Genomic DNA, 13,887 nt, shown 5'->3' with positions numbered 1-13,887 from the left:
CGCAAGAGATGGAAGAGTGTCTGTTGCATGAGGAATAGGAGACACAAGTAGACATTACTCTTTTTAGAAGTTTGGATGTAACCTAGAGGAAAACATGTGTTCAGAAAGAGACATATCTTTTGTTTTTTTATTGAAATATAGTTGATTTGCAATATATTAGTTTCAGATGTACCACATAATGATTCAGTATTTTTGTAGATGATACTTCATTATAAGATATTACGAGATAATGGCTATAATTCACTGTGCTATACAATATACCCTTGTTGCTTATCTATTTTATACATAGTAGTCTGTATCTGTTAATCCCATACTCCCTAGTTTGTCCCTCCACTTCCTTCTCCCCTTTGGTAACCACAAGCTTTTTTCTATATCTGTGAAGTCTGCTTCTGCTTTACATATATATTAATTTGTATCATATTTAGGTTCCATGTATAAGTGATATCATATACTATTTGTCTTTCTCTGATTTATTTCACTAAGTATAATATTCTCTAGGTCCATCTACATTGCTGCAAATATCAGAATTTCATTCTTTTTATGGCTGAGTAATATTCCATTATATATGTGTGTGTGTGTGTGTGTGTGTGTGTGTATTATATGTGTGTGTGTGGGTATATACATATATATACCACATCTTCTTTATCTGTTCATCTGTTGATGGGCACTTAGGTGCCTCCAGGTCTTGTCTGTTGTAAATAGTGCTACTATGAGCATTCATTGAGTCACAAAGGAAACAAAGGAATTCCAGAAGACCATCCCCTTCTGCTTCTTTGACTATGCTAAAGCCTTTTTGTGGATCACAACAAACTGTGGAAAATTCTTAAAGAGATGGGGATACCTAACCACCTTACCTGCCTCTTGAAAAACCTGTTTGCAAGTCAAGAAGCTACAATTAGAACTGGACATGGAACAACAGACTGGTTCAAAATTGGAAAAGGAGTACATCAAGGCTGTATATTGTCACCCTGCTTATTTAACTTATATACAGAGTGAAAGTGAAAAGGAAAGTGAAGTCGCTCAGTCGTGCCTGACTCTTTGCGACCCCATGGATAGTAGCCTGCACCAAGCTCCTCTGTCCATGGGATTTTCAAGGCAAGAGTACTGGAGTGGGTTGCCATTTCCTTCTCCAGGGAATCTTCCCAACCCAGGGATCGAACCCAGGTCTCTCACATTGTAGACAGACACTTTGCCATCTGAGCCACCAGGGAAGTCCATATATACAGAGTACATCATGTGAAATGCCAGGCTGGATGAATCACAAGCTAGAATCAAGATTGTCAGAAGAAATATCAACAACCTCAGTTAAGAATATGATAACATTCTAATGGCAGAAAGAAAAGAGGAGCTAAAGAGCCTCTTGATGAGGGTAAAAGAGGAGAGTGAAAAAGCTGGCTTAAAAATCAACATCCAGAAAAACTAAGATCGTGGCATCTGATCCCATCACTTCATGGTGGTAGATAGAAGGGAGAAAAGTGGAAGCAGTGATAGATCTTACTTTCTTGGGCTCCAAAATCACTGTGGCTACAGCCATGAAATTAAGACACTTGCTCCTCAGAAGGAAAGTTATGACAAACCTAGAAAGTGTATTAAAAAGCAGAGACATCACTTTGCCAACAAAGGTCTGTATAGTCAAAGCTACGGTTTTTCCAGTAGTCATGTATGAATGTGAGATGAGATTTGGACCATAAAGAAGACTGAGCATCAAAAAGTCGATGCTTTCAAATGGTAATGTTGGAGAAGACTCTTGACAGTCCCTTGGACTGCAAGGAGCTCAAACCAGTCAATCAGGAAGGAAATCAACCGTGAATATTCATTGGAAGGACTGATGTTGAAGCTTCAGTAGTTTGGCCACCTGATGGAGAGAGCCAACTCACTGGAAAAAACCCTCATCCCTCGTGCTGGGAAAAATTGAAGGCAGAAGGAGAACGGGACAGCAGAGGATGAGATGGTTAGATAGCATTACCAACTCGGTGGACATGAATTTGAGCAAACTCAGGGAGATAGTAAAGGACAGGGGAGCCTGGCGTGCTACAGTCCATGGGGTTGCAAGGAGTCAGACACAACTTAGCAACTGAACAACAACATGAACATTGGGGTGCATGTATTATCTTTTTCAATAGTGTTTTTGTTTTTTCTGGATATGTATCCAGGAATGGAATTACTGGATTATATGGTAGTTTTTATTTAGTTTTTTGAGGAACTTCCACACTCCTTACCATAGTGGCTGTACTAGTTTATATTCCCACCAACAGCATACAAGTGTTCCCTTTTCTCCACACCCTCACCAGCATTTGTTATTTGTACACTTTTTCATAGCCATTCTGACAGGTGTGAAGTGATATCTCATTGTGGTTTTCACTTGCATTTCTTTAATAATTGGCACTGTTGAGTGTCTTTTCATGTGCCTGTCAGCCATCTGTATGTCTTCTTTGGTGAATTATGTATTCAGGTCTTTTGCCATTTTTAATGAAGTTTTTTGAGTTTTTTTCATATTGGGTTTCATTTTTTCATATTATATATTTGAGGTGTTAGCCCATTGTAGGTCACATCATTTGTAAATATTTTCCTGCATTCAGTAGATTATCTTTTTGTTTTGTCAGTAGTTTCCTTTACTGTCCAAAAGCTTTTAAGTTTAATTAGATCCAGTTTATTTAGTTTTGCTTTTATTTCTTTTGCCTTAGGAGGCAGATCCAGAAGACATATTGCTATAACTTATGTCAAAGAATGTTCTGCCTGTGTTCTCTTCTGGGAGTTTCATGGTTTCGGGTTTTACACTTATATCTTTAAACCATTTTGAGTTTATTTTTGTATATGATGTGAGGGAATGTTCTAATCTAGAAAGATATATATATATTTTTAAGAGCAACTTTATAGAATTATAATGAACATACTTTTTTTTCCCCAGAATAATGCTTTTATTATTTTAAAAAATTTAATTCTTTATGGGAAAGTTCAAACATATATGAGTGGAAATAATTATATGGTAAACTCTGATGTACTTATCACATAGCCAGTCAATTCATAGCCAATCTTTTTTCATCTGTATCCCCAACTCCCTTCCATCTTACCCATATCCTTTTGAAACAAATCTCAGATACCATATCATTTCATCAATAAATATTTCAGGATGCATCTAACTGAGGTCTTAAAAAATAACAATTTATAACTAAAAATAAACAATAATTATTTACTATCACAAAATTTCTAATCAATATTTAAATTTCTGACCATACCACAACTTTTAAACATGTTTATTTCTTTGGATGAATATACTTTAAATTGCACATATTTAAAGTGCACAATTTGGGAGTTTGGCATATATATATACACCTGTGAAACTATCACCATAATCAAGATAATAAACATATCCATCATCCCCAAAAGTAGAAAAATATATATTTGGATAAACTGACAAGAAGGTAGTAGTGGGAAGAGAAATTTATTTTAAAGGAGAGAAGATAGTAGAGCCAAACCAAAGGAGCAAGTGGAATCTAAATATTTACCTCAGTTATTCATTCAAAGGCCTTTTTTTTTTTCTTTCTCCTTTTTCCTGGTATATCCTGTATTACCACTGAAGTTGTAATTTTTTAACTAAATGATGTCAAAATAAATGATAGATTTCTTTAAAACACAGTATCAGTTACAGAAAAACAGTGTAGCTGTAGAATTTGATTGGGACTATACACTGCAAGCCCTCAGATTTCCCACCACTTCATATGTATCTTTGTATCTTTATATATCAACACCTTAAAACCTCTAAATTGTGTGTCTTCTCTTACAGCCCAATTAAAGGATATTGCCTATGGCACCAAGCAGTACAAATTTAAGCCAGAAATCATGCCGGATGACTCAGTTGATGAATTTGATGAAACCATTCACTTAGAACGAGGGGAAAATCTATTTGAAATCCATATCAACAAAGTAACCTTTTCTTCCGAAGTTTTACAGGCATCTGGGGATAAAGAGCCTGTCACCTTCTGTACCTACGCTTTCTATGATTTTGAACTACAGACAACTCCCATAGTACGGGGCCTTCACCCAGAATATAACTTTACTTCTCAATACCTCGTTCATGTTAATGACTTATTCTTACAATACATTCAGAAAAATACTGTCACTCTTGAGGTCCATCAAGCTTACAGCACAGATTATGAAACAATCGCAGCTTGTCAGTTGAGATTCCATGAAATTCTAGAAAAAAGTGGTCGAATATTTTGCACAGCAAGTTTGGTTGGTGAGTACAGTCTTACAGACTTTGGCTGTTTGAATCCCTGATTGGTTTCTATATTAATAAGGCATTTCACATTAGTATCTTCTCTCACAGATTCAGGGTGCCTTTAGGGTAAGGACAGTGTTCTCTGATTCAGCTGCCCACTGTTGATTGCACTCTTAAATGTCATTGATAATGTCAGTACAATGGCTGTTAATTTTTTAAAGCTTCTTAGTACAAATGTTTATTTACCATGTTGATATCTGTTTGATTAAACATTAATTATAGTATGTTGATCAAATATTTTTTAAAGAGCGTATCATTATCACTGTTACTGAGCACTGGGAATACTGTGATCAGTAATAAATAAGACAGATGAAGCCCCTGCCCTCCTGTAGCTTACCTTCTAGAGGGGAAGATGGGCTGTAAAACTATACACCTATCCTTAGATATGAAAGATGATCAGAGCAAGAGGCTAAAGAGAGAGATGGAAGGCTGCTAGTTGAGATAAGGACTTCCCTACAGGATGACACTGATAGAGAGACCTGAATAAAGGTCCGTATCAGCCATGGGGCCGCTAAGCCCATGCACCGCAACTAGAGAGCGCGTGTGCTGCACCTAGGACCCACGGCCAAATAAATACTTTTAGAAACATTTTTTAACAAGAAAGCTGCATGTCAGCACCCAGGGGAAGATTGTTTCAGGCAGAGGGAACAGCAAGCACAAAGGCCTGAGGGAAAACAAACCCGACCGATTAGAGGAACATCAAGGAGGCCTGTGACGAGAGCAGAGATGACAGTAAAGCAGTAGGCAGGGATCCGATCATGCTGTAGAGCTTTGTGGGTCATGTTTGGACTTTTTATTTCTGTGACTGATGCAAGTCATTGGATAGTTTTGAGAAGGTGAGTTACGAGATCACACGTAGGTTTTCTTTGTGTTTTGTTTGTTTGTTTGGCTGTGCTGGGTCTTCATTGCTGCACACTGGCTTTCTCTAGTTGCAGCAAGTTGGGGCTACTCTGTAGTTGCAGGCAGCTTTTCTTGCTGCGGAGCACAGGCTCACAGGCTTCAGTAATTACAGCACTCGGGCTCAGTAGTTGCAGCTCACAGCCTCAGTAGTTATGATACTTGGGCTTAGTTGCTCCACAGCATGTGGAATCTTCCCAGAGCAGGGATCAAATCCATGTCCTGTGCATTGGCCGGTGGGTTCTTATCCACCACACCACCAGGGAAGTCCAAAACACATAGATATTGGAAGAACCATGCTGGGTGCTGTGGCAGGAATAGTCTATACAGGCCAAGAGGGGAAATAGGACCATTTTCAGGTGATTGCATTAATCTGTGGAAAGAGGATGGTGGCTTGGATTAAGGTAATGATAATGAAAGTAGTGATAAGACATAGTCATATTCAGTGTAGGTTAACTCTTCTTTAAAAACTTGTTCATCAGCTGAATGTAGAGAAACAAGAGAAACAGGCAAGGTAAGAATTTTGGTGTGAACAGCTAGAAGAATGATGAAGCCATTTGTTGAAATAGGTTGGGGAGAGGAACAGATTTGAGGAAGAAAACTTAAGAATAGTGTCTGAACAAGATTGACCTGCCTATTAGACAGCCAAGTGGAAATGTCACATGAGCAGTTGGATATAATAGTCTGATGGTCAGGGATAGAAATATAAAAGTGGGATTCATTAGCATACAGAATATATTTTAAGCCTTAGATCCAGATAATTTCACAGAGTAACTGTACATAAAGAAGAGAAACGGACCAAAGATTGAGCGTTGGGAAACTAAAATTTAGCATTCAAGAGGACGAGGAAGAGCCACCAAAAGGCAACTAAGGAGTCACCGGTGAAGAGGGAGATAAACCAAGAGTATAAACCAAGAGAGAAACCAAGTATAACCAAGAGATGAACCAAGAGATCCTAGAGGCCAAACAAAGAAGCCTTCTCAAGAAAGAAAGAAGCTGACTTAGGTTCTAGGGAGGGGTTTTATTTTATTGATTGCATAGATAATATATTCACATGGTTCAAAAAATCCTGCCCTCAAAAACTTAGTGTCATAGAGAAGTAAACTGGTGAAGTGACAGTTGCCAAAGCAGTCAGTGCCCTAATGGGGACATAGTCCTCAATCCCTGCAAAGGAAGCAGGAAGCTCTCCAGTCTCCTGGGAGCCATAGAGGAAGTCGTCACAGAGGAAGAGAGATAAAGAGCCACAGAGTTGTGAGAAGAACTGAAGATGTGCAGGGCAGACATGCAAGGGTGTATTACGTACAGTATAGATTTGGCAATAGGTATGGTGTTGGAATGTGAAGTGAAGTGGGCCTTAGAAAGCATCACTATGAACAAAGCTAGTGGAGGTGATGGAATTCCAGCTGAGCTAATTCAAATCCTGAAAGATGATGCTGTAAAAGTGCTACACTCAACATGCCAGCAAATTTGGAAAACTCAGCAGTGGCCACAGGACTGGAAAAGGTCAGTTTTCATTCCAGTCCCAAAGACAGGCAATGCCAAAGAATGCTCAAACTACCGCACAATAAAGTATGGTATCTTCTAAAACATTAAAAGGGTTTCATGGGGACTCCCTGAAGGTCAGGAAGCAACAGTTAGAACTGGACATGGAACAACAGACTGGTTCCAAATAGGAAAAGGAGTATGTCAAGGCTGTATATTGTCACCCTGCTTATTTAACTTCTATGCGGAGTACATCATGAGAAACACTGGACTGGAAGAAACACAAGCTGGAATCAAGATTGCCGGGAGAAATATGAATAACCTCAGATATGCAGATGATACGACCCTTATGGCAGAAAGTGAAGAGGAACTAAAAAGCCTCTTGATGAAAGTGAAAGTGGAGAGTGAAAAAGTTGGCTTAAAGTTTAAAGCTCAACATTCAGAGAACGAAGATCATGGCATCCAGTCCCATCACTTCATGGGAAATAGATGGGGAAACAGTGGAAACAGTGTCAGACTTTATTTTTTGGGGCTCCAAAATCACTGTAGATGGTGATTGCAGCCATGAAATTAAAAGACTTACTCCTTGGAAGAAAAGTTATGACCAACCATACTTTGCCGACTAAGGTCCGTCTAGTCAAGGCTATGGTTTTTCCTGTGGTCATGTATGGATGTGAGAGTTGGACTGTGAAGAAGGCTGAGCGCCAAAGAATTGATGCTTTTGAACTGTGGTGTTGGAGAAGACTCTTGAGAGTCCCTTGGACTGCAAGGAGATCCAACCAGTCCATTTTGAAGATCAGTCCTGGGATTTCTTTGGAAGGAATGATGCTAAAGCTGAAACTCCTGTACTTTGGCCACCTCATGCGAAGAGTTGACTCGTTGGAAAAGACTCTGATGCTGGGAGGGATTGGGGGCAGGAGGAGAAGGGGACGACCAAGGATGAGATGGCTGGATGGCATCACGGACTCAATGGACGTGAGTCTGAGTGAACTCCGGGAGTTGGCGATGCACAGGGAGGCCTGGCGTGCTGCGATTCATGGGGTCAGAGAGTCGGACATGACTGAGTGACTGAACTGAACTGAACTGATGGTATTTTCCCCTGTAGTTATGGTACAGTAGAAAAATTAGGAAGGTGCCAAAGATTTCTTGAAATTTGAATTATAATGTGGAATATCTCATAGTTTTGAGGTTTCATATTGTATCTATCAGACTACATTGAGTGCAGCTTGTTTAAAAAAAAATAGCATCAGAAAAAAAATCTTTTTTCATGTTAGAAGGATTGAAATAGTGTGAATTAGACTACCTCAAACATAGTTTTTTAATAATATTTAATACACAGTGAAACTCATACTTGCAGAAGTAATTTATCCTCTTTTTCTCTGTTATTTGCCAGTCACACACCATCTGTGCAAGTCATATATTATTTTATTCAGTATAAAATTTATAGTTTTAATGCCTAATACCATTGATGTTTGTTTTACTGGTATGTATTTTGATTTATGGGGCCACTTTAACAGTGAATTATGTATCGGTTTGTAGGAACTAAAGGAGACATCTCCAATTTTGGCACAGTGGAATACTGGTTCCGATTAAGAGTTCCCATGGATCAAGCGATTCGGCTTTATCGAGAACGGGCAAAGGCTTTGGGATACATAACATCAAATTTTAAGGGGCCAGAGCAAATACAATGGGTAAGCTTGTTTGACTTTACAACCCTTTTATGACACGGAAATTTTATAGTATTTCTTTATATTACCATGCTTTAAACTGAAATCACTTTCTTTCACAGCCATCAAGTGGCTTTTTTTTTTTTAAGCTTTTTATGTCAAAATAATCATAGACTTAACAGGAAATAGCAAAAATGTACAGAGGTCCCGTGTAGCTTTCACCCTGCTTCTCCCAGTTGTAATATTTTATGTAACTATAGTATAGTATCAAAGCCAGGAAATTGACATTGGTACAGTACTATTATGGTACAGTACGATTAACTAGGCGAGTACTGTTAACTAGGCTACAGACTTTATTCAGATTTTCTAAGTTTTTACATGCACTTATGTGTGTATGCATGTACACTGTTATTTGTGTATGTGTGTGTGTGTATGTTTATGTAGGAAGAAGCAGAGTTCAATGCAGTTTTATCATTTGTATATAATCATGTATCAACCACCACAATCAAGATACAGAATTGATCTGTCACCCCAAAGGAACTCCCTTGTGCTATTCAGGACACTTTTGAAAAATAGAATTGCAATGCTAATATTACACATCAGTTGTAACTTTAATTACAATTTCTGCTGTTAAGGAAATGAATAGCTGTTCTTGGAGTTTCAGTTATTCTTTTTTTCCAACCATTTCCAACTTCTTCCGAGCTGTTTCAGAAACCTGTAGCTTTCTGAAATGCAAAGTAGAATATAAAATGAATATTCTTTTACTGAGAATTAGAGGTTTAAAAGCAATTCCTCAGAGTAGCATTTTCCAAACTGTGTTTCATGAAGTCTTAACAGTCTTATTTCCAGAAGAATTCCATGATCCAATAAATGCAGAAAAGACTGAATTGAGCAAAGTTAAATAAGACCCTTGACTTTAGGGCTTCTTTTGAGATTTGAGTATAATCGAATCTCAAGAGGAAGCATGAAGTATACACTTAAGTAACAAAGGGATAGAATACAGTAGAAATATTTTGGAATGTCTATTCAAGGCACAATTCTCTTTTTTCACTTGGAACTGCCCTCTCTTCCAATCCATGGGGCTGGGCCCCCAGTGGCCAGCTTTACGTTTGATGATCCTGCTCTTTCCCACTCCACCCAATTATAATTAATGATTTAGTAATAGCCGCCTGCCTCCAACTGAGCCAATCAGATTCTGCTTTCTGAGATCAAGAGAGAGTAAGTCTCTCCATGGCTGAAATGTGGGAAGCTGGGAGCTATAGCGCAGCCATCTGCCACCATGTTAAACTGCAAAGGAAAGAAAATGTATCTAGAAAGAGAATAATGAGCAAGCATACAGAGAAAAATGAAGAACTAGATGGAGAGTAAATTCCTTTAGTTTTCCAGTCCCATTCCCTTCCTAAGACACAACCACATTTCTGCTACACAGTTCTGTGAGATAGCCCTATAGCCTTATATTAAAGGCTTCCAAGGTGGAGCAGTGGTAAAGAAGCCACCTGCCCATGCAGCAGATGTTAGAGATGTGGATTCAGTCCCTGGGTCCGGAAGATCCCCTGGAGAAGGAAATGGCAACCCACTCCAGTATTCCTCCCAGGAAACTTCCATGGACAGAGGAGCCTGGCGGGCTACAGTCCATGGGGTGGCAAAAGAATCAGACATGACTGAGTGACTATGCATGCTCTTATATTAAAGTCTCTTTTCATTGTATTTGCTTGGTGAAATCAGTTTTTATAGCTTTCAATTCAAAGAACCGTGATAATATAACATTGATTCCCAAACTTAAAGAATGGCACCCATGTCCCAGCAATCATCTTTCTGGATTAATGCTCTTCAGAGCACACCTTGGGAAATGCCATTATGAAAAAGGGAATTAGAAATAGTGAAACCACATGATTTATTAATTTTTGTAATTTGAAGAGTTTTAGACTTCCAGTTTATGATTTGAATGAACCATTTAGTGGTGGAACTTCAGCTTTTGTGGGTAGGGTTGAGGGGAGAAGCAGAAGGGGTACTTTGTAAATCATTCCACTCAGTCCCTCTATAGCCAGATGCAAAGTAGCCCTGGGAAAGCAGTACTGTGATTCCCTTCTCAGATTGGCACCCCACTCCAGTACTCTTGCCTGGAAAATCCCATGGGTGGAGGAGCCTGGTAGGCTGCAGTCCATGGGGTCACGAAGAGTCGGACCCGACTGAGCGACTTCCCTTTCACTTTCATGCACTGGAGAAGGAAATGGCCACCCACACCAGTGTTCTTGCCTGGAGAATCCCAGGGACAGGGAAGCCTGGTAGGCTACCGTCTATGGGGTCGCACAGAGTCAGACACTACTGAAGTGACTTAGCATACCACCGGATGTCTCCACTAAGGAGATTATGACTTCAATTCTGTTTTCTTTTTCTTATAAGCTTCTCTAGAATCAAAAATTCCAGATGTTCAACCCAGATTCAAAAATACAGTGAAAGAGGGGTCCCTGCATGGGAGGTGAAGAGTTCTCTGACACTGCAACACTGCATTGTTTTGTCCCAGATCACATCGGCTACGAAAGGCTTAGCATTTCGTCAAGGCAGTTGTTCGCTAGAGTACTTGTGCACCAATTGCCTGAGTAATAGTTCCATAGAGGGCCATAGAGTCGCTTCCAACTCTGCCTGATAACTTCCTTTGCTCATCTGTCTTCTGAAAAGTCCCTCCAATCCAAGATTTTACCCCTCCAAAGTTTCTCTCTCACTCTGTTCCCTTGTTGCTTGGCCTCAGGTTCTGCATCCCCAAATCCCATTGGTTCAGGATGAGGGCCAACCCAAATATAACAAAATTGTCTGTCTGGGTGGGTACCATCAAGTTCATTGGTTCTCACTTAAGAATGAGATATGATCAGAATAACTGGAATAGTTGAAGCATTAGCTGTTAATAAAATTGTAAACTAGGGAACATTTATCTTTGAACCTATCTGCTCACTTTACTTGCTAAGCATTAAATAGAATTTAAAACATCAGACTATTTTCTTGGCTTTATTTATTTTTGTTTGTTTGTTTTAACAGCAATCTCTACATGTATGTTCACTCTTTTATAGTTGCTGCTAGCTAACAGCATCTGTACACAAGTTCTAGAGAATATTGGTTTTGAGTAAGCGTCAAGAGTCTTTTACTGAGAAATTCACTATGAAGTGAAAATCTGCAGTCTTTTGGTCCTTTTACAAAGTTATTGTGTTTGGGGGTTGGCAGCTGCTGTTTACTTTTCATTGTATTACTACTGTAATATAAATATGTATGTTTTTCCAGTTAAGTCATCAAGCACCCAAAACTGCTCAGCTCAGTTCTACTGATTCCACAGATGGCAACTTAAATGAACTTGATATTACAGTAAGAAGTTGCAACCACCTGCAGTCCCGAGCAAGCCACCTTCAGCCACACCCATATGTTGTGTACAAGTTTTTTGATTTTGCAGACCATGACACAGCCATCATTCCCAGTAGCAATGATCCACAGTTTGATGATCATATGTGTTTCCCAGTGCCAATGAATATGGATTTGGATCGATACCTTAAGTCAGAGTCTCTGAGTTTTTATGTATTTGATGATAGTGATACCCAGGAGAATATTTACATAGGAAAAGTCAATGTGCCTCTGATTTCATTGGCACATGACAGGTGTATTTCAGGTAAGCCTATTTCTTGAATCCATGAAATTGTTTAAAAAAAAAAACCTAAATTATTCCTCAGTGTTATTGATATGATCTATTTGTAACTAATCTTTCTAGCCTTCTAAGATAATCTTAAAGTTTGGACCCACACTATTATATTTTTGTAGTTATTTTCTTAATAGTTATTCTAAGAATTACAATATGCACCTCAACGTGACACAATGCACTTAAACTTAATGCTAATAACTTTCACTGAAATTTAGAAAAATCTACCCCAATATAATTCCATTCCCTCCCCCTTCCTTTGTGATACTGTTGTCATATATGTGTATGTGTATATATATATGTATATATATATATACATGGTATACCTATATGTGTTATAAACCCAAAAGTACAATGTTAGTTATTGCTTTATATAACTTTATGGCCTATAAGAGAAGGGAGATTATATGTAATTATAGGAAACTTTTATATTAACTTATGTATTTAGCATCTCTGGTATTTATATCTTCATTTGGGTTTGAGTTACTGTCTGGTGTCAATTGCTTACTCCAAATAGCTCTATTTCCTCTCCATCTTTTGTGTTATTATTTCATGTATTTTTTATCTTTATATATTATAAATCCTCAAGATAATAATTTTATAATTATGCAATTGTTTTTTTAATCAGTTAAGAAATGAGGGAAAACCGTATTTATACTTTTTCTAATTACCTATGTAGTTACCTTTATTCACCTCTGTTTCTTCATATTGATATGAGTTACCATCTGGTATAACTTCCTATTAGCCTGAAGAAATTCTTCTAATTTGCCTTGTGAGTCAGGTCTACTGGCAGTGAATTCACTTAAGCATTGTTATCTGGCAATGTCTTTATATGTAGCTTTTATTTTCTGAAGGATAGTCTTGCTGGGTATCATATTCTTAGTTGTCAGGTTTAGTTTATTTAAGCACTTTGAGTATATTGGACAGTTGATTCTGGCATTCATTGTTTCTAATGAGAAATCATCTGTTAATCTTTTTATGATTCCCTAATACATAATACAATTTTCAAGATTTTCTTTCTTTTTTGTGGGGGGTGGGGAGGGCGTTCAACAATTCCACTCTGATATGTTTAGTTGCAGATCCCTTTGTGCTTTTCTCTTTATAATTTGTTGAGCTTCTTTATGTAGAGAGTACTGTTAGGTATCAGATTTGGGGAGTTTTCTGCCCTTATTTCTTCAGTTATTTTTTTCTGCCCTTTCTTCCACTTCTTAGGTTCCTGTTACACATATGTTCATATGTTTAATGGTATCCTACAGATCTCTGAGGCTTTGTTCATTTTTTTTCATTTTTTCTTTTCAGCTTGGATAATCACTGTTGATTAGTCTTCAAGTTCATTGACTCTTCTGCCAGTTCATATCTCCTACTAAACCCCTCTATTGAATTTTTTCATTTCAGTAATTACACTTTTCAACTCCAGAACTCCTTTTTAGTTCTCTCTGTTTTTACTGAGATATGGTTGATGTATAATATGTTACAAGTATACAACATAGTGATTTGTCATTTTTAAGGGTTATACTCCATTTATAGTTGTAAAATATTAGCTATATTCCATATTTTATAATATATGCTAGTTCTCTTTTTTATCATTTCTCTCTCTTTATTATGTTCTCTGTTTTGTAATTCATTGTAATCACACTTTCCTTTAATTCTTTAAAGATGGGTTTATTTTTAGCTCTTTGAACGTATTTACAATAGCTGTTTTTAGGTCTTTGTCTGCCAAGTCTAACATCCGGATGCCCTGAGAAAGCATCTCTGGGTGACATTCTATCTGTGTATGTAGCACATTCTCCTTCCTGTTTCTTTGTGTATCTCATGAATTTTATGTGGTTTTTTTTTTTTTTTTTTTTTTTTTTGCTGTTGTTTAAATTTAGGCATTTAGGACA

General features: G+C 37.9%; 1 protein-coding gene across 1 annotated transcript in view; it reads left to right on the top strand.

The window, feature by feature from the left end:
* RPGRIP1L (RPGRIP1 like) overlaps nucleotides 1-13,887 on the top strand; it is a 97,894-nt gene that overhangs the window by 45,101 nt on the left and 38,906 nt on the right. The window contains exons 15-17 of the mRNA XM_052656275.1: nucleotides 3,785-4,237; nucleotides 8,198-8,349; nucleotides 11,599-11,977. Coding sequence (XP_052512235.1) covers nucleotides 3,785-4,237; nucleotides 8,198-8,349; nucleotides 11,599-11,977 — 984 coding nt within the window. The remainder of the gene's footprint in view (nucleotides 1-3,784; nucleotides 4,238-8,197; nucleotides 8,350-11,598; nucleotides 11,978-13,887) is intronic.

This window comes from Budorcas taxicolor, chromosome 18, assembly GCF_023091745.1.
Source record: "Budorcas taxicolor isolate Tak-1 chromosome 18, Takin1.1, whole genome shotgun sequence".
Classification (NCBI taxonomy): Eukaryota; Metazoa; Chordata; class Mammalia; order Artiodactyla; family Bovidae; genus Budorcas; species Budorcas taxicolor.
This window is presented reverse-complemented; position numbering and strand designations above follow the sequence as displayed.